This window comes from Ambystoma mexicanum, chromosome 3q, assembly GCF_040938575.1.
Source record: "Ambystoma mexicanum isolate Mex_15411 chromosome 3q, UKY_AmexF1_1, whole genome shotgun sequence".
NCBI classification, from domain to species: Eukaryota; Metazoa; Chordata; class Amphibia; order Caudata; family Ambystomatidae; genus Ambystoma; species Ambystoma mexicanum.
Genome location: NC_090926.1, coordinates 858,262,651 through 858,281,981, shown reverse-complemented (window position 1 = coordinate 858,281,981; position 19,331 = coordinate 858,262,651). Strand labels below are relative to the sequence as shown.

The following is a 19,331-nucleotide window of genomic DNA, read 5'->3' as shown; positions in this document are numbered from 1 at the left end:
CTTGGAATGTGGCAGGATCACATCAACTGTAAGATGTGTGGCTAGGTGTCTGAGTGTGCATTATCCCATCACATGACATACGCTTGGAAAGGTGGCAGAAACTCACCTGTGAGCAGGTACGAGGTTTGCTCGGAAGTAGGACGGCATTGGGGTAGCCCGCCAGATGTGAGATGCTCCAGCGGTTACCAAGAACTGGCAGCAATTATTAACACGAAAGATGCTTGGGAAAGGGGGTTAGGAATGTGGCAACGTCTCATCTCATCACATCACAACAGTGGCATTGCTAGGGAAAGGGGGTTCTGGGGGGCCCATACCCCCCCTTTGAAATCCTGCGCCCCCCCTACCTAAGGCGAGCAGTGACCGTGCTATCTGTTTGTGGTGTTATTTGTGGCACTCACTAGGGCAAATGTCTGCATATCACGTGGCAAATACTCTCCTTTTGTCTGAAAGCTAGCAGTGATCTTGATATGCATCCTGGCATTGGTATGACCATGAGCACGAGCCACTTCCCTGCCTGACTTCTGCACAGGGACCTCCACAGTGTGCAGAGCAGCCTGCAGCCCCTCCCATCGGAATGTAGGGCATGAAACTGCTAATGATGGGCCATTAGTCACTGAATGGTTTCGTGCCTGCATTCTGATGGGAGGGGAGGTGCAGAGGGGTGTGGGGAGTTGGTGTGCACAAAAGCCTCTCTGCAGGAGTGATTGTGACGTCACACATTACCTTTCATAGCGCCCCCACACTTTCGTCTGTGCACCCCCCCCCCATGCTTTTGTCTTTGGCCACCTCTGTGCCCCTCCTAAATTCGATTCTTGGCGACACCACTGCAGTCCAGCACGTGCAGCGTCTGCTCATCTTGTTACCACATGTGTGTGATGCACACACAAAGCACCATTCATGAAGACAGTGACACCAGGCTATTGCCCGTCGGATTCGGCACAGTGTAGCGAATGCACTTTCAGACAAGGAACAGCACCTCGAAGTCATACGTGTGGCAGCTGGGCGCCACAGAAAACGCTGCTCGCATTGCCATTTGCGTTGCCACGGCCGACAAATGCACGTCAGGTTTCATGATGGAAGAAAAGCGGGCTGGGCAACTTATGGCTGGCAGTAACCTAGGGAAAAAGCGACTGGTGGGAGCCACAGGCACACCTGGTGGGGAGTAGCAGGGCTATTTCTGACACAGATATCAATGAGCAACACTTGACTAGCAGTTTCCGCGTCTGGACGCCGAGTAGACATCAAAACAGTCCAACTTCAGCGCCGCGCCTTGCATCCAGTCCACGCCCCGTCAGCGCCGCCGTGCGTGACGCAGACATCGTGGCCGCCCTCACACCAGAGGTAGTGCCAGTAAGACAGTTTCACAGGCCTGGTTTCAGTCATTAAAAGGGATACATGTGACAACACACCCCTGACCTCACTAGAAATGCAGACCCTCGTTTCCCGCCATTCTCCCCGTGCTACCAATAGCTTCAACAACGGGCAAAAAAAGGCCCAAAGTCCACTCTCGGGCAACTCTATCAGGAGGTCCAATGGCAAGGAACTCCCTTTCCTGGAGAGCCTTTACCTATAGTCCTAAAAACATTATGCGCCCAGATGCCTCTGGGGCCCGGTGCGCTTTACAAATAAACAAAATACAAATGTTCAAACAATGACAGCATCCAACTGCAAAGACACAACGTGTGAACATGCGCGCAGAGCGATCTCTTCCAGCGTGGGTGCCTCCATATTTATAACCCATGTGTGTGCTGCAGGTGACCGCAGATCCACGCTGGTGGCGATTTCCCGGGGACCAGGTGGCTCCCGGCCTAATATACCCAGGCAGGTGCCCCTGACATTCCAATCGCCCGATGGAGCGCGCGGGCAGGCCGTGGGATAACCTGCTCCGGCCGGCCCGGCCCGCCCCGGCCCTAGAAGTGGCAGGCGCACGTATCCAGGAGCGTGTGCACTGCTAGTCCAACTGCAGGCCAGGTGAGGTCATTGGCGTATGTGGGCGGGGTTAAAAGAGAATGATTTGCACCAGGGGTCAAGTCCTACAAATTAAAGTGGGGGGACTCCTCAACAAATGCAATTGGATGCGACGTCGCCAAAAATTAACATATAAAGGTGAAATGTGCACATTTCATTAAATTGGCTTTGCATAACCACCCAAATTGCACAGGACAAATGGAATTTGCCTTTCATAAAATCAACACACACACAAAACCAAGAGAGGATATTTTACTCTAATAATGTTTTGGAAAACATTTAAAAAGGTGTGCATGTTTTAAACTCAAAGAACCAATGCATATATTTTCCATGGGACTAGCAGTACTAAATTGCGACATTTCACCTTTAGTTGCTTGTTATTTTTAATCAGGTTATATAGTGCATTGGAGAAGCCTCTGGCCTACAAACCTGATGACTGCGGTTTGATCCCGGAGGTCATCTTTAAGTAATAAATTCAAAGAGGTCATTCACTATTTCTCATTTTAGGTGGGGGGGGACTGAGTCCACCCTCTGACTAAAGTGGGGTGGGTGGACTCCGCCCACAATCCCCACCTTCCCCCTTGTATTTTGTATTTATTTTATTTGTATAGTGCACCAGGCCCAGGGCATGTGGTGTACCCTTGACTGGCACCCCTGATTGGCACCATATGGGAAAACACTACCTGCTTGGGCGCACGTTGTCAAATGCTGAGGTAATTGAGAAACTTGGCCATTTGTCCTCCTGAAAAAACGGCGTGTGAGGGAGGGTTATCCCTGCCCCTGACCTCCTGTCCTGTCCCCTTATTTACACGTCAGTTTGCCACTCTGCGTGTGATCCTGGCAGTTGAGAGGGGATAGCCCTACCCCTGCCCCACCCCCTGCGGCTCCTCTTGCACTGATTAAGAAGCACTGGGGGTGGGAGGCGCTGGCACCTCCTCCCTTTGAGCATGTTGCTTCTCATGGGGGTAAGGAGCGATGTTCGCACCCCCCATTCTCTTTGATGTGTGGGATCCCTCAACTGCCAATGTGGACCGGGAGCCTCCACCACTGAACGCAGTGCCTGGGGTAGGGGGAGGGCTAGTACACTGGAGTCACGCGAGATGCGTTACACTGAGTTTGAGTTGGTGGAAGCGTGCTACGGCAACTCAGAGGTGTAGACACACAGTAACACCTACCGTGGACCGGGAGCCTCCACCACTGCACGCAGTGTGTGGGGTGGGGGCTATTACACTGGAGTCACGCGAGATGCGTTACACTGAGTTTGAGTTGGTGGAAGCGTGCTATGGCAACTCAGAGGTGTAGACACACAGTAACACCTACCGTGGACCGGGAGCCTCCACCACTGCACGCAGTGCCTGGGGTCGGGGGAGGGCTAGTACACTGGAGTCACGCGAGATGGGTTACACTGAGTTTGAGTTGGTGGAAGTGTGCTACGGCAACTCAGAGGTGTAGACACACAGTAACACCTACCGTGGACCGGGAGCCTCCACCACTGCACGCAGTGCCTGGGGTAGGGGGAGGGCTAGTACACTGGAGTCACGGGAGATGCGTTACACTGAGTTTGAGTTGGTGGAAGCGTGCTACGGCAACTCAGAGGTGTAGACACACATTAACACCTACCGTGGACCGGGAGCCTCCACCACTGCACGCAGTGTGTGGGGTGGGGGCTATTACACTGGAGTCACGCGAGATGCGTTACACTGAGTTTGAGTTGGTGGAAGCGTGCTACGGCAACTCAGAGGTGTAGACACACAGTAACACCTACCGTGGACCGGGAGCCTCCACCACTACACGCAGTGTGTGGGGTGGGGGCTATTACACTGGAGTCACGCGAGATGCGTTACACTGAGTTTGAGTTGGTGGAAGCGTGGTACGGTAACTCAGAGGTGTAGACACACAGTAACACCTACCGTGGACCGGGAGCCTCCACCACTGCACGCAGTGCCTGGGGTAGGGGGAGGGCTAGTACACTGGAGTCACGCGAGATGCGTTACACTGAGTTTGAGTTGGTGGAAGTGTGGTACGGTAACTCAGAGGTGTAGACACACAGTAACACCTACCGTGGACCGGGAGCCTCCACCACTGCACGCAGTGCCTGGGGTAGGGGGAGGGCTAGTACACTGGAGTCACGCGAGATGCGTTACACTGAGTTTGAGTTGGTGGAAGCGTGCTACGGCAACTCAGAGGTGTAGACACACAGTAACACCTACCGTGGACCGGGAGCCTCCACCACTGCACGCAGTGCCTGGGGTAGGGGGAGGGCTAGTACACTGGAGTCACGGGAGATGCATTACACTGAGTTTGAGTTGGTGGAAGCGTGCTGCGGCAACTCAGAGGTGTAGACACACAGTAACACCTACCGTGGACCGGGAGCCTCCACCACTGCACGCAGTGTGTGGGGTGGGGGCTTGTACACTGGAGTCACGGGAGATGCGTTACACTGAGTTTGAGTTGTGGAAGCGTGCTACGGCAACTCAGAGGTGTAGACACACAGTAACACCTACCGTGGACCGGGAGCCTCCACCACTGCACGCAGTGTGTGGGGTGGGGGCTAGTACACTGGAGTCACGCGAGATGCGTTACACTGAGTTTGAGTTGGTGGAAGCGTGCTACGTCAACTCAGAGGTGTAGACACACAGTAACACCTACCGTTGACCGGGAGCCTCCACCACTGCACGCAGTGTGTGGGGTGGGGGCTAGTACACTGGAGTCACGCGAGATGCGTTACACTGAGTTTGAGTTGGTGGAAGCGTGGTACGGTAACTCAGAGGTGTAGACACACAGTAACACCTACCGCACATCCATGTAACAAAGGACACAGTGCCTACAACTGTTCACTAACAAGGGGCGGCGCGTACCCCCAGGAACCGCGCTCTTTCTATAGACGCGAAATATAGACGTTACTAAGAAATGTTCCAATGTGCACAACTGCCTCTTGGAAAAATGTACTTGTTATCGTGGAAATTACCCGGGTACGGTGCTTACGAGCGTTACCACAGGGCTCAAGTCGAGGGTACATGGGTGTGGGGGGGAGGGAGGCGGAGTCCGCCCACTTTTTTCACAAGGTGGACTCAGTCGCCCCAGCTAAAATGAGATGTATGAATTAAAGCCAACCTCAGGGATCCCGGACACTTCACCACTGCACAATACAACCTGATGAAAAATAGCAAACAACTCAAGGTGAAATGTCCCATTTCGGTCCTGCAAGTTCCATATCAAACATTTGTATTGGTTCTTGGAGTTTAAAACATGCACAACTTTTGACGTTTTCAAAAAGACTATTAGAAGAAAATATCCTCTCTTGGTTTTATGTTTGTGTTGATTTTATGGAAGGCAAATGCCATTCGTCCTGGGAAATTTGGGTGGTTATGCAAAGCCAATTTGATGAAATGTGCATATTTCACCTTGATATGCTAATTTCTGGCAACGTCACATCACATTGCATTTGTTGATGAGTCCCCCCACATTAATGTTTAGGACTTAACCCCTGGTTACCAGGGACAGATGGATGTCAACGTGAAATGATCCTCTGCACCACACACAGCGTTACTAGGAAACATGGCATTGCTTAAGGCTGCTGCAGTCAGAAAACCCGGAAACATGTACATGTTGTAGAACTTCGGAGCAGCCAACAAGTTTTGGTTTTTGTGTGGGCACGCGATAGGTATTTTCCAGACGCTGCCATAATGCTACTTTGCTGGCCATGCAATGGCAACAGCCAGCCGATGGTGCTAGCACCTAGGGATATTGTGGCAGTGTCTGGCAAATACTTATCCCATGCAGATACTAGAGCCAAAGCGGTTGGCTATGTCGATGCTTTTTAATCACACCGGAATTCGGTACAAAGAACAGATGCAAGGGCATACATATTGCTTTTAAATCAAGTGTCTTCGCCAATGCTCATTTTCACACAGGAATTTAGTACAAAGAACAGATGCAAGGGCACACATATTGCTTTTAAATCAAGTGTCAAGAAGACACACTTGGCTAAGACATTGGTATTGCACCAGGAGCTGGTTTACAGCTGCAATTAAGTCATTACGTTTCGGAAGACTGCTTAGAAATGCCAGTGCTGTCTACTTCAAAGCTTAGAACTGGCCCAAAAGGATCCCAGAGCGTGTGTTTAGGGCAGTGGGGATATTTAGTAGGTTGGAATGGCCAGAGGGACTGGCATGGCCATGTGCAGTCTATGGGTGGGAAAAACACAAACAACACCCAGCGCCTCTGTGACCCTCCTTACAGCCCATCTCCCTCTAGTCTTAACTTCACATGCCAATAGTTTTCACTTATATCAGCGCTTGCAGCGCCACAGTAGAGCCAAAACTAAATCTGGATACACCTCATCAGCTGCTACTAGGAAGTTACACACCAATGTGACACAATCTGAGTATAGGATCGCACACACAACAATTGCAAAGAAAAAGGTCAATATGTAAACTATCTGGAGTCTGGGTAGTGTACATCACATGGAATTGTCACTTGAAAACATGCACACGTCCTTTTAAAATGAACTTTGAACAGCTGTAACCAGAAAACAAGCACATGCCAATGAATCAGGGTACAGCAAACGCATGTGCTACTAAGAAACTAGCCATCGTGTAACTATGTCGGTGTGTACACTATATACAACTGTTACGTGGAAACATGCACATGGCAATGTGTAACACACATGTGTAAAGCATGCACCATTTCTATTGGAAAACGCGTGCACATCCGTGTAATAGTTCAATAAACAACACACACATCTGTTACTAGAAAGCTTGCATACCTCTCTACCTTTGTGTCACCAGGGCAGGTAGGAGAGTTTCGCATAACGTTGTAATGTTTCCGGCAAAGTATAAAAGGTGCACACCTTTTAAAGCTAAAAAGCTGTATTTAAATATTTCCTGAAGAATGCAATTTTAACAAGCAATTTCGTGATCAAACTTTGCCGTGGTCTGGAGGATAGGTGTCTCTTCTCTGGTTCTAAAGACCTGGCACCAATCCCAAAATACTTAAAGGAGCATATGGATTTTCCAGGATCAAGCGAGACTTTTTTTGCTGGATCACCGATCCGGGAAAATCCGCCCCAATGCCAGCAGCGCATATAAATGTAAAGCTATATCGTAGCATAACGGCATCTACAGGTTGATGTAACACTTCCGTACACCAGCCACACCTGTGACTAGGAAACATGCAGGTCAACACACCACTATTTGGAGATTGCAGAGACAAGTGGTGCTAGAAGGATTTACAGGTAGGTGTTTAAAACTATTTTTGGGTACAAAACACGCAAACGTTGCTAGGAAACATGCACATATCAAAGTAACACTATCTGGCTTCCTAAACAATCATATTAACAGGGAAATACAAGCGCCTTGCAATGTTACGCGCGCCATCTGTGTAGAGCGCCAACAACTGTTGTGAGTCAAGACGGATATGTCAATGTGACACTACCTTGGTACAACGCTCACAACTGTTGCCAAGGCATGTATAACTGCCCGGTCACAGTTACAACGAAAAGAGCGGTGTAATGTCATTGCAAAGTTGCTGGGGTATTTTGTTTGTTCAGCGCAGAAACAAGAAGTGAGTGGAATACGGCTACTCGTCGCTGAGCTGGCAGCAAAGGAACCGTGTCCACCTCGGAACTTTCCGAGCGGTCCCCTGCCTGACCGCCCTCCACTCAGCCCCGCCGCTGCTGCTAGAGATGGGGATGCCTGCCCTTACCTCGCGGCTGCCGAGAGGCTCCTTCCTGTCCCTCCCAGCCGTCATGCCAGCCTCGCTGCCCTCAGAAGACATTCACCTCAGCCCAGCTCCGAGCAGAGAGCAGCGGACGGGGAAGCGACCTGGGGAATGCGGCCGCTCTGCCCCTAGTTCCGGCGGCGGCGGCGCAGGCAGTAGGCACCGCAGCTCGGCAGCGCTGCCTCCTCCTCCTCCTCCCAGGGCTGTACAAGGAAGCAGTGCCGCCTCCTGCCTGTGCGCCTGGCAGGGACGCGGCCCGCCCCCTCCCTGTTGCTGCTGCCGCTGCTAAGGAAACCAGCGCAGGCAGGCAGGGCTACCCATCGCGGCTGACATCACTGGCCCGCTGTCAACTTCTGAGGCGGAGCTGCCTGCCAACTGCAATTTCGCTTTTACACGCCTTTACATAATTCTATATAACAACAGTAAAACAGAAGGCAAACAAATGGCGTTATAATTCGCTAACCTTACAGAAACAATTATATTTTCATAAATAAACAGCGAAAGATCGCCTTATGTTCAGTTTATTTATCACGGCTTGTTTTTATATAGCGTTTGGTTTGGTACCTTGTTTTGTAGTTTCGTACTCCGGTACATTATAAATGTACTTCTGGTTTCGACTTGTAAAGGATGAAAGGCTGAGTCAGTCCAAGCGAGGGACATGCAAGTTGCACACACATTGCATATAGACCACTTAAACGAGTGCTTATTTCATAGACATTGGGCTCGGACTTACAGATATTCATCAATACATGCATGGTGCATGTAGATTCGTTTTACAAAATGGCTGTTGCTCTGCAGGAGCACAGGGAGGAATAGTGGCAAAACCGCCCCCTCAGACCCACACTACTAATAAAGCAGCAGGCATCCCAATCACAAGATGAAACAGGCGCAGCCTGAAAGCATAGCTCCTTTGCCTCTTCTGGTAATGTGGGCTGAGGGCAGGCTATATCTTCAGGAGGGGGTGGGAGCTGTTAACAGTAGCAACCGACTTCTACTACGGTGCTCCTACAATAAAAGAATGTCCTGCAAAGGGTTTGTACAAAATATGTCACTTTAATCTATATTTATAAAAGTGAACATTTCTGTGTTTGTGGCTAGGCAAAGCGTTGTTCCTTATACAATTCCACACTGTTGCACAAATCTGCACCAAATGGAGCATAGTTACTTGTTAGGACCCTCCGTACGATACTGGGTTCATGACATAGGGAAACCTCACCCCTTTCCCCAGATTTCAGCACAAGTCACAATTTGTGGGTTTGCAGATTTGGAAAGTGTTATTCCATATAAAATTCCACACAGTTTCCTGATCTGCACCACATTTTGTATAGTAAACTGTTAGGACCCTCCGGGCATTACTGGCTACATGACATTTGGACACCCCACACCTTTCCCCGGATTCCAGCAACACTTTAAATTTGTTTGTGGCTTTGTGGCTCGGCAAAGCATTGTTCCTTATACAATTCCACACTGTTTCACCAATCTCCACCAAATGTTGCATAGTTACCTTTTGGGACCCTTCGGACATTACTGGCTACATAATATTTGGACACCGCACCACTTTCCCTAGATTTCAGCACCTTCACACATGAGACAGTTGCCTGAAATCTGGAAAACAACAATGTGGTCATTGAAGGACCGTTTCTCAATCTTAGTCTGAGGGTGAAAAGACATCCACAGAGTGACAGAGATGGAGAGGCCATGTTAGGCCCCTATTGTGAGAGGGAAGCTGGCTAATGTGGAGTACCATTGAAATGTAAAAGCCAGTTCAAAACAGTGTTTTCTGACATAAGGCCTAGGGAAATGGAAAGAAATGGGCCTAGCCAACTTCACCAAAACTTCAACTTCACATTTTTTTTCTTTTTTCTGCACTTATCAGGCACACCCTGCCTGTTGCCTTAAACATAGCACTTGCCACTTACTGGCTGCAGTACCACTGTTTGTTGCTTTTATTACTTATTTATTTATGTTTTATGGATTTTTATTCCTTCTGCTCAGCACTTTCAACTTCTCCCCCCTCCCATGCACTTTCCCCTTTCCCTCTCCCATGCACGCGCGCATTCTCAATGTCACTGGGCCTAGTAAGATCATTGTTTTGTTCTCCCTTGTTCCCCTCCCTTGCCTAGTCGCGCTCTGAAACACTTGTGTGCGAACGCAATCCAAATAAAATATCAATATCAATAAAATGGAAGTGAAGGGGAATCTACCTTAGAGCTTAAAACGGATGGATAGGCCCAATGAATAAGAAATAGCACGTGGTGCTGCAGATGCTGACTTTGTCTAAACTGGGAATAGGCACTTTTTGACAGATTCAAAACTGCAGTAGTACACATGGGAAAATATACATTGAAATGATAGGCATGTGAATAATCCCAAGGAGGAAATGTGCCTAACATTTTAAAAAAAAAGTGAAGCCAAGTGATATATTTCAGAGAAAGACACTTAATTTTCAAAAATAAACTGACATTCAAATGGAAAGGCCCACTTGTTGGATTTTCTATGTACCAGTGGCCTATGCGTGAAAAATGCCTAAAGTGAACTTGTATCTGTCCAAACCGTATGTAAAGAAAGCTTGTATGATAAACACCATGCCCAGATATAATGCTAAATATTACATGTAAGCAAATCTTGTTGATTTAAAGCTGCATTTTCTGAAGTATGGATGCAGCTGGTATTTTCCCCACTGAAATGAAAGGTCTGTGCCTTGGAAAATTTGAACTCAAGACCTGGTCTGGGCCCACCAGGAAAAGCAGGCCTGGTTCAGTTAGAAGTACGAAGAAACAGCAGAGAAGTAGATCACAATTGTGGGAGTTATAGATAACACAGCCAGCAGAAATGACCTATAAGGCCAGGTCTCCCCATTAACTGTGCATTAGTGGCCAATAGAAATGACCTTTTCAGGGCTGACTCGACCTCAATAAATGGCTTCAGAGCCACTAATGGATGATCAAACATTATGTATGTAACAGACATAGCTGATAAGCAGATGTTCGTGTCAGGTGACGATGGAGAAATGAAATTTAGGAATAGCTGGGGGCTATGTGAAACTGAGGGACACATATGATGCACTGCCATTGATTAAAATTGGACTCCTTTTTTCCTGAATAAAAATGGAATCGTGTGTCCCAGTGAGCTCATCCCAGACTCATACTAAAGGGGATAAGAAGCCCGTCAATATCATGTAAATATGAATCATGTGTGATGTATACAATTTGTGTTATGAAGACAATTATTATTCCGGCCTTCTCATAATTCTGACGGAATGGAAATTTGGTTTGGTGATAGGTTATGGAAATAAGGTTTGAATCATGACTATGTAGGCTCAGGAGTAAATTGATAAAAAAGAGTAGCTCCTCCCGAGAAGGGCGTGCCGAGATATGATTAGTATTTTCCGACTAGTCATAAAATATAGAACTCAAATATATACATGTGCCTGCAGTTATATCAAAAATTAGGGTGGCTAATTTTAAACCCACTTGTCATTTTGGGATGATAAATCTTTCGCCTCCATCAGCCTCCATCAGCCATACCTCCCAACTCCTTGTCCAATCAACAGGCAGTGGGCGTATTGGGGGAGCGGGAGAGAGAGAGCTGGCTAATTCACAGCATGGGAATTATGATAATAATGGATTGTCACCAGCCCTATACAAGATCAGTTTTCAATTTTAGAGGTCAGATCTGTCTTTGACGTTTTGACTCTTGGGACTTTTCTTTGGACTTTGATTTGTCTCCTGACATTCTCACTCCATTGCTGGAGGTAGTCTACTTCTGGACTCTTGCAAGGAACAACTAGCAGAGAGAAAGGGAGAGCTACCAAGGTTTTAAATATTGCATGGGAAACAGACACTGTGAAATCTAGAAGTTAGCTGTGCCTGGCATTCGAGGAGCCAGAGGAAGTCTGGGTGCTGGAGACTACCCTTGACTTTGACCAGACCTGTGATGTCCTCAGAGGAGCCCTGCTGTTTCCCTGAAGGCCCCATGACCCAGGCCTCCCATGTAAGTAGATTAATCCAAATGCCAAAAAAAGTGTGTGGGGGGGATCTGCCAGCCTTAATCACCATCTCACATAGCGGATAGGGGGGTGGAACTGAGGAGCCCCATGGCACATTTTATTAAATCTAACTCAAATTAATTCCACTATAGAAAATCACCCTATCCATTTAAAATGAATTGAGTTGGGAACTGCCGGCCTTAATCCTTTCCAATAAATTGTGGGGACGGGTGAAGCTGTGTAGATTTTTAGCGCATTGAATTGAAGTTCAATCAATTTATTTCCATGTGGAAAATCATGAGATGAGTATTGTTAGAGTTTGAAACTAATAAAGTGCATGCCCAGTGGGTTGGAGCCGGTGTAGACAATAAAATACTTGGGTGACTCTACCTTGCTGAAACCCGTTTCTTCTGTACAAAAGGGGGTGTCCATAATCCCAAAATAAGTAACCCTAAAATGCTGCCATTCAAGTGAATGTAGAGTGTGCAAAACAGCATTTTCCATTTATTTACTTGCATCCCAAAATGATTTTCCCATGGCCCTGCATTTTATGCAAATAAAAATCCCAAAATGATGTTCTCATTGAGTTCCTTTCCTAAACTTTGCTTTCAAATGAAAAGCCCAAAACTAGTGTTTTCATTGTGTCTATTTTTGAAAACCTGCCTTTAAAATAAAAAGACAAAACCATTTTCTTTCATTGTGTCTATTTTTCAAACCTTGCCTTTTAATATAAAGCCAAACCATTGTTGCCACTGTATTCCCACTCTGTACCTTGCCTTCAAATTAAGGGGTCATATATAACTGATGCCTGGGGGTGGGGGTTGCTGGGAGAGAAGAGTATTGTGATAACCCCAAGCAATCACTGGGGGTTGTTTCACATTTCATAATTGTTAATGTGCAAGAAATCCTCTGTGTGAGTTTTGATGTAAAGTCCCTAAAAGTTACCTGTGTGTTGTAGCATCTGTAAGTTCATTAGAAATACAAGTCAGTCAATTGGTGCAAGTAATGTGAAATTATGATATTGTGTTGTCCCACAGCATTGGTGGCTGAAGCTATGGTTGTTTCATGGTTCTTTGTCAAGCCTTAAATAAATATATATCCTTTCTATACACCGGTCTGGTTCCTAACTCATTGGTGGTACAGAGGGTATTTTCTGGATTGGTGCGAGATAGGGTGGAGGCCTCATTAAAGTTGAATCTGTATAAGCGCTTTTGGTGCGCGCCACCTTGCTTGGGGGGAAATGAACTCCTGGAGTTGAGAGTGACCGCCTAATAAAATGTGACATTAGAATGCACGGTTTCTGGGACATTTGCACCACAATGCACTGCAAACGAACTGCACCACAACAGAGTAAGGCAACAGGTGGGGAGAGAGCACAGTAGGTGCCCGCATGCAGCAGCACACCAACTCTCGCCTCCCCGCAACATCTGCTATGGGGTATGTCAGCCAGTCACAAATGCCCATTCTCAGTACAGTTTACTTCAGAGTCAAAGCACATGAAGCAATAAGTGAATCGGAACAGCGACCTACATGATCATTGATTTTTACCAATTGATGAGAGTGTTGTCATGTCTGTCCACAGAACCCATTCGGAGAATGGGTCGTTTTTGCTAGTTAAACCAAAATTTGTCAATATACTAAAAACATAACCCTTAAAAGAAATGCTGAGTGTTCAGATAAGGAGTTCAGCAATTGCTAATATTCAAGGAAATGTTCTTATAGAAAAAGTTAGAGGAGCATGGCATAAATTTCACTAAGGTCCCAAACAGTGGACGCGAGATGCAGGGCGGGACGTCTTCACAGTACCTTTAAGTCTTGCCTTTGTTGCTCAACCTTATCAAACCGGGCTTCTGGGTGCTTTCACTGTGGTCAAGCCAGTGTCGAGACGTTTGAGTCGATCCCACTGGCTGTCGGTGTTAAGTAGGTCAGAAGGTTTGGTTTTTCGTTGGATCAAGTCAGCGTTCCAGATGGTCAAGACAATGGCTTCTAATGGTTCTAGGTAGTGGTTGATTCGGAGGCGAGACATAGGTTCCATTGGGTAGAATCAGTGTTATAGACAGGGTGAGTCAATGGCTTTCATAAGTTGGGGCAGTGCTCAAGTCAGTTGCTCCCACAATGTCAAGTCTGCAATAGGGTCAAAATGAGTCTGTGCGCTTCAATGAGCCGAGCCAGGGTCTGGATGGCTTGAAAGGCAGCAAGCAGTTTGAAGTTGTGTAGAGTGGCAAAATCAGCACTGCTGGTCCTATAGCACCTCAAAGTGCTTCGAGCGCACGCGATCCAGATCAAATATGTCTCGAGGAGATTAAATTGAATTCCAAGCTGATCCTTTAGGTTCCTGGGATGCCAAATCAAGGACCTCCAGGGCAAGGGGAGAATCCTTCAATGCGCTTCCACGCCAGGAAGTTGTCTCGCACCCTTAAGAGACCTTCACCTTCAGGGAACAGGGTCCTGGTTCCATTGGAGCCAGCAGAGGCGCCTTGGTCCACAGCAATTCACCCCAATGTTCTCTTCTGGATGAGTTCCTTCTATTTCCATTTCCCTGGCAGAGGACTTTGGAGTGGACTGTACTCCCAACATAGGTCAAGGAAATCCTTCTTTTTGTCTTGAGAGCCCAAAGATGAATGAAAAAAAGAAGGGGTGCTCACTTCCTTCTAAAAGCAAAATGCCACAGGGGATGGTTGCAAAGCAAGCCTGCTCTTAGGGGACCAATCTAGGGTTGTTGTAACAAGTGCCTTTGCATTATGACATCATATCCACTGTGCCTTGTCCTGCAGCAAATGGGGGACAGGAAGTTGTAGAGAGTCCTAGTTGAAACCTAGGTGGTTGAATCCCTCTCTCAGCCCCCCTCTCTCATCTGTTTACTGTAGCTCTGCTGCTTCCCACTATCTGCAGACTTCAGAGACTCCAGTAGTCAACACCTTGGTGTAAGTGTGGCTTTGTTATGTCAGTTCTGCCTTTCAAGTACCGACTACCAGGAAATCTTCTGGGAAGCTGCTCTGTGGACTGGGATGAAGGTGTTGGCCTTCCTCATAAATATCAATGAGTCAGCATCCTGGGCATTTTCCCACATGACAGTTGCAGAGACACCCAGGCCAGATACTTAATATATATCAGCTTTGTCATTGCTTAAGCCCTGCTCACAAAGCTGGCACTAGAATGATAAATTGCTATGGTTGTATAATTGTGTGTCTCTAGCAGCCACTATGTGCATTATAGGTGCAGATAGTACACCTCTCCCTGATGCCACTTTGTGTTTCCGCAGCAGGCATGAATACACATGAGACCTTTGAACCTGCCCTGTGCCATTTCACGTAGGTGCTGAGGGTATCTGTAGACTAACTTAGCAAAGGCACATGTTTGCACTAAATTGGTGGCATAGGTAATTTATGAAAGCAGGGGACAGGGGGTATGATTAGCAGGCCAACTTATCAGAAACAGAATTAACGGCACCACTTTAATAATAAAAAAAAAGCTAGGGATATCACTCCCTCAATTTTGATCCTGTCAAAATGTGTATCGCAATTACGCCCTAGAGCAGGCAAACACTCATATATACGGACAAAGAGAAGGCATATATACCACAGAAATAATGTATAGTACCCGTATTAGTCTATTAGTAATATGTTGTGCTGTGTGTGTGTGTTTGTGTAATGTAAATAAACTCTATGAAGCACCAGGACCAACTTTCTTTGGAAAATCATTGATATTAAATTGCGTGATCAGAATACATATTTTTACAGCGGTTAGAAGCAGGAGGAATATGGTGTTAGGTGTATTAGAAAAATGTGATATTAATATTATCATTATTATTAGATGAAATATATATATTTGCTTGGCTGTCAATTCACTGAATACACCATCTCATACCTGGCAGGAGGGCCCACAAGGCATGTAATAGCACCAGTAGGACGCAGTGTTATGTTTCTGGTAAGCAGGGATGGGCGGGAAATGTAAGCTTGTTTACCTCAAAAAAAAAGCTACAGAAAAAAGATACATGCCATGAAATAAAGCAAAGGAAGATCTAGAAAGAGACCATTTTCCATTTTCATGGAGGCCATGATGGAGAGGACAAGATTTCACCGGGTGCGTGCAGCAGACCAGGAAGAGGGCAGGCAACAAGTAAGCTATGGGCATTAAAAAAAATGGATGCAATGCAGGTGCAGATTGGGAGGGGCAGGTGGGTGAATACTTCAGAATGATCAGAACCTGGGCTTGTACATCTGATACAGCAGCTCACGGTCTGGGCATTCCATTTGAGTGTGACACGCGACTTGGGTGCTAATGTATTTAAATGCTGTATTGCTCTACTATGACATCATAACAATGGAAACTGAAAATTGCTTTCCTCTGACGTGATGGCACAGCAGAGGAATATGGCATTATATTTGCCTCCCAACAATCTCCTTAGTCTTGAGGGAAACAGAGAAAGTCAAGTGTGCTCATAAAGCCTGAACTGCACTCAACAGCAGGCCTCTGATACTCAGAGACCACTTGTTGGGTGTAGCTATTGTCTGTGACAGCACTGGAGCCACAGGTCAGAAAACGTATTAGATCAGTGGTGTCTCTCTGGCAATTAGAGAGCAGCACAGCACTCAGCAGTTGCCTCTGTGTCTGAGGTGTGCTGCTGAGTGCGGCTTTTCTCACTCACAGTGGAGCCACGGCTTGCTCCAGCATTGTCGCCATCCATCTATAAAAGGCTATGGATGTCTATGGCAATGGGTTGCATGAACACACATTCATCACTAGATGACAAGTCTCCATATATACACACTATAGGTAAACACCTTAGACAACCTGCTATTTCACTGTGACACTGACATCCAACCACTTGGCTCAGCATGTGCAATACAAATTCTAGACATTGACACACCACTGCAATGAGGCTGTTGATGCAGCACCAGACGGGGGTTGGGGGTGGCGAAACCGTTTGCGGGAATAAGGGGGGGTGGGCCAGGACACCCCAAATGGGAGAAACAAGGTTGTCTCTGGAAGCTGTACCAAGCCCCAGGGACAGAGCATGGAGGGGAACAAGGGGGGACACTCTGTATAAAACACAATATGGAAACAAGGAACCCTGCCTCATAAAGGCCAGTGAGGCAAAATTGCAGGTAAGCACACTCCATGGGGTGCCCCAGGTGGGCCTCACCCGGGAGGCCAGCCTTGAACACATAGCCCGTACGCCGTGGCTTAGGGAGGGGGGAAGCTGAATTCAGGCTGCTCGTCTCCAGCAGACCGCAGTTGCTGGGAACAGCACCGGGTGATACAATCAAGGTCGTCAAGCCAGTCCCACGGCTGCTTGTGGGAGCAAGGGAAATCAACCTAATCCAGAGAGGCACTGGAATGGCACCAGGGTGGTTTCAAATCACCCCTTGTCCAGCGGGTATGGGATCAAGGTTTTGGAATGGAGGGGCGCTCCAAGAAGAGCCAATCAGATGGTAAGTTTTGGTGTCGCTGGAAAATATCAAACCCACAGAGTGTCCACAATAGTATTTTCGATGTTTATCATCAGGCAGGTGCCGTTTGAATGTCTCCCTTCCTACTAGTTCATAGTGTCTTGTGTTCCTTCCTTTCTGGTGCTGGCCAATGGCAGACGAAAAAAGATCTGGCGGTCAGCACAATTATGTTATTACTAATTGCAAACTGTTTGCAGGGTGGAGCGGGAAGCAATGTGGCACCACACAGGGAGGGGATGAGCCGGGAGAGGGCAGGTCTGTTTTCTCCAATCATGTCTAACTAACTTATGTCTAGCTATAGGGGATGGCGTAAATGTATGTCTAGCTATTGTACTATGGCATATTCTAACCAGTCAGCTTCATGGGAACTGAGAAGACGTGATCCTTGAAGTGCAACTGTTTCTAACTGTATACACATTGTATTAGTGATATAAAAGCGTTATCCGGAGTTAGCCAGTTTGTCAGCTCTCATCAACCAGTTCTGTTCCACTGTGCTTTTCCAAATTGTGCTTGCCCAGCTGTAATGAACAGCATTACCTCTTGCCTGGTGTGCGCTCCTTTTGAACTACTACTGGTAATTTATCTATTACAAGCCCTAGTGGACCCCAAATACACCATGACACATTTTGGGGCTTTTAATATGTAGGTTATACAACTGTCCAGACAAGTAGTGCATTGATCCATCAAGCGATTTTGCTTGCTGTTCCATAGTGCCAACATGCCCACCATGCCACGTTGTAGAGCTTTTAAGCCGTACATAATCAAACAAGTACTTAAATAGGCAAAGGATACACTTAAAAAAAATGCATTCATTTTGGTTTGACAAAGGGATTACGCTGACATGAAGAGTGCCCCGTAACTGGCAAGTTGGTTTTCCAAGACTACCTGCCAATGAATGATAAGGCATTCTTTGTAATCAAGCTACCAAGAAAAAATGCTGTGCCACCATAGCTGCACAGTGCCCTGCCTACTCCAATCGCAGACGCTATGACAGACGTGCAACACCATTGGGCTTTAGCCCTCCCCTCCAAAATTCAGGTCTGTTGCTCATGAGACCGCAATGGCCTGCAGAGATTTCTGAAGGAGGATACCGGTGATAAACAGTGTTCAAGACACAGCCGTGTGCTGAGCACCTTAAGAAGGGCCTTGTAGCTACTTGGCAAGCTTGTCTCCCTATTACCATCAGTGCCTTTTCATGTGAGTGCATTTTAATACGATTGGATCTGTGATAAGATATTTATACCTGAAAGCCGACACAAAGCTTCAGTTACCTGTGTAAGGGTGCACATGTCCGAGTCTGATACAATGGTGGCCTGATGGTTGGCAAAGACTTTTATTAGATGAACATAAAGGAGGAAAAACCCCAACTATCCTTAATACTAAGAGCGGTTTCCCTGCCTAAACTAAATATACTATGGCATCTGGCAGGATGTCCAAAGTAAAGTGTCCATCGTCCTGTGTCAAAATCCTATTTTCTTCCCTTACTCTTGCAACTAAACTAAAAAGCTGAGGGGTTTTCAGCAGATGCCCGTTGAGACTGTGGTCTGAGGGGATATCTCTCTTCCTCAGGTTATAGAGCCATTTGTAAATAACATAAAGATTTCCAGGTTTCTCCAAAACACAGTTCAAAAGAAATGTTCCTTCTTTATCATAGTTATCTTCACTGTGATTTCTTTGGACTATAAGTTTCCTCAGCTCTTTAGCCAGGTGGGGATGACTCTCTCCCCTCTGGTCCCAGTTTGTGGTGTTATGGGGATGGGTCCCTCCCCATAACCTCTCTCAGGTTTCTGGTTGCTCAAGTCTCTGTAGGGGGAATGTCTCCCTTCCCCGGCCTTCCTCGGGCTACTGAAATAATATAATACTTGCTGGGGAATGTCCCCCTTCCCCAGACTTTTATCTGGCCTTTAAAATTGCACAATGCTTGATGGGGGTAATGTCTCCCTTCCCCTGGCCTTTCTCAGGCTTCTTAGCAGTTTGTGTTGTCAGGGGGAATGGTGTCTTCCACTGGTTTCCTTTACCTTTTGTTATGCACAACTCACCTGGCTTCTCACTCTGCCAGGTACTGTGGCTATGAAGAGGTACTCAGGATCTTTCTTCCTTTTTATGTGTGCAGGTCCCAGACTCTCTTCTTTTGTGTGGCCCTCGTTCTGGATAAACTTATTTCACTCTCCTGCCAAGTACTATTTTGTTGCCCAAAGAAT

General features: G+C 47.0%; 1 protein-coding gene across 3 annotated transcripts in view; it reads right to left on the bottom strand.

Annotated features, from left to right (window-relative positions):
• Nucleotides 1–19,331, bottom strand: part of RAB11FIP4 (RAB11 family interacting protein 4) — a 1,742,713-nt gene that overhangs the window by 242,194 nt on the left and 1,481,188 nt on the right. Inside the window, exon 1 of one of the 3 annotated variants that reach the window (XM_069654954.1) lies at nucleotides 7,675–7,909. The exons of 1 other annotated variant lie outside the window; for it this stretch is intronic. In XM_069654954.1, coding sequence (XP_069511055.1) covers nucleotides 7,675–7,746 — 72 coding nt within the window. In that variant the 5' untranslated portion in view covers nucleotides 7,747–7,909. Of the gene's footprint in view, nucleotides 1–7,674; nucleotides 7,910–19,331 lie in introns of those variants that run through there. One more of the 3 variants, XM_069654955.1, reaches the window with a different exon arrangement.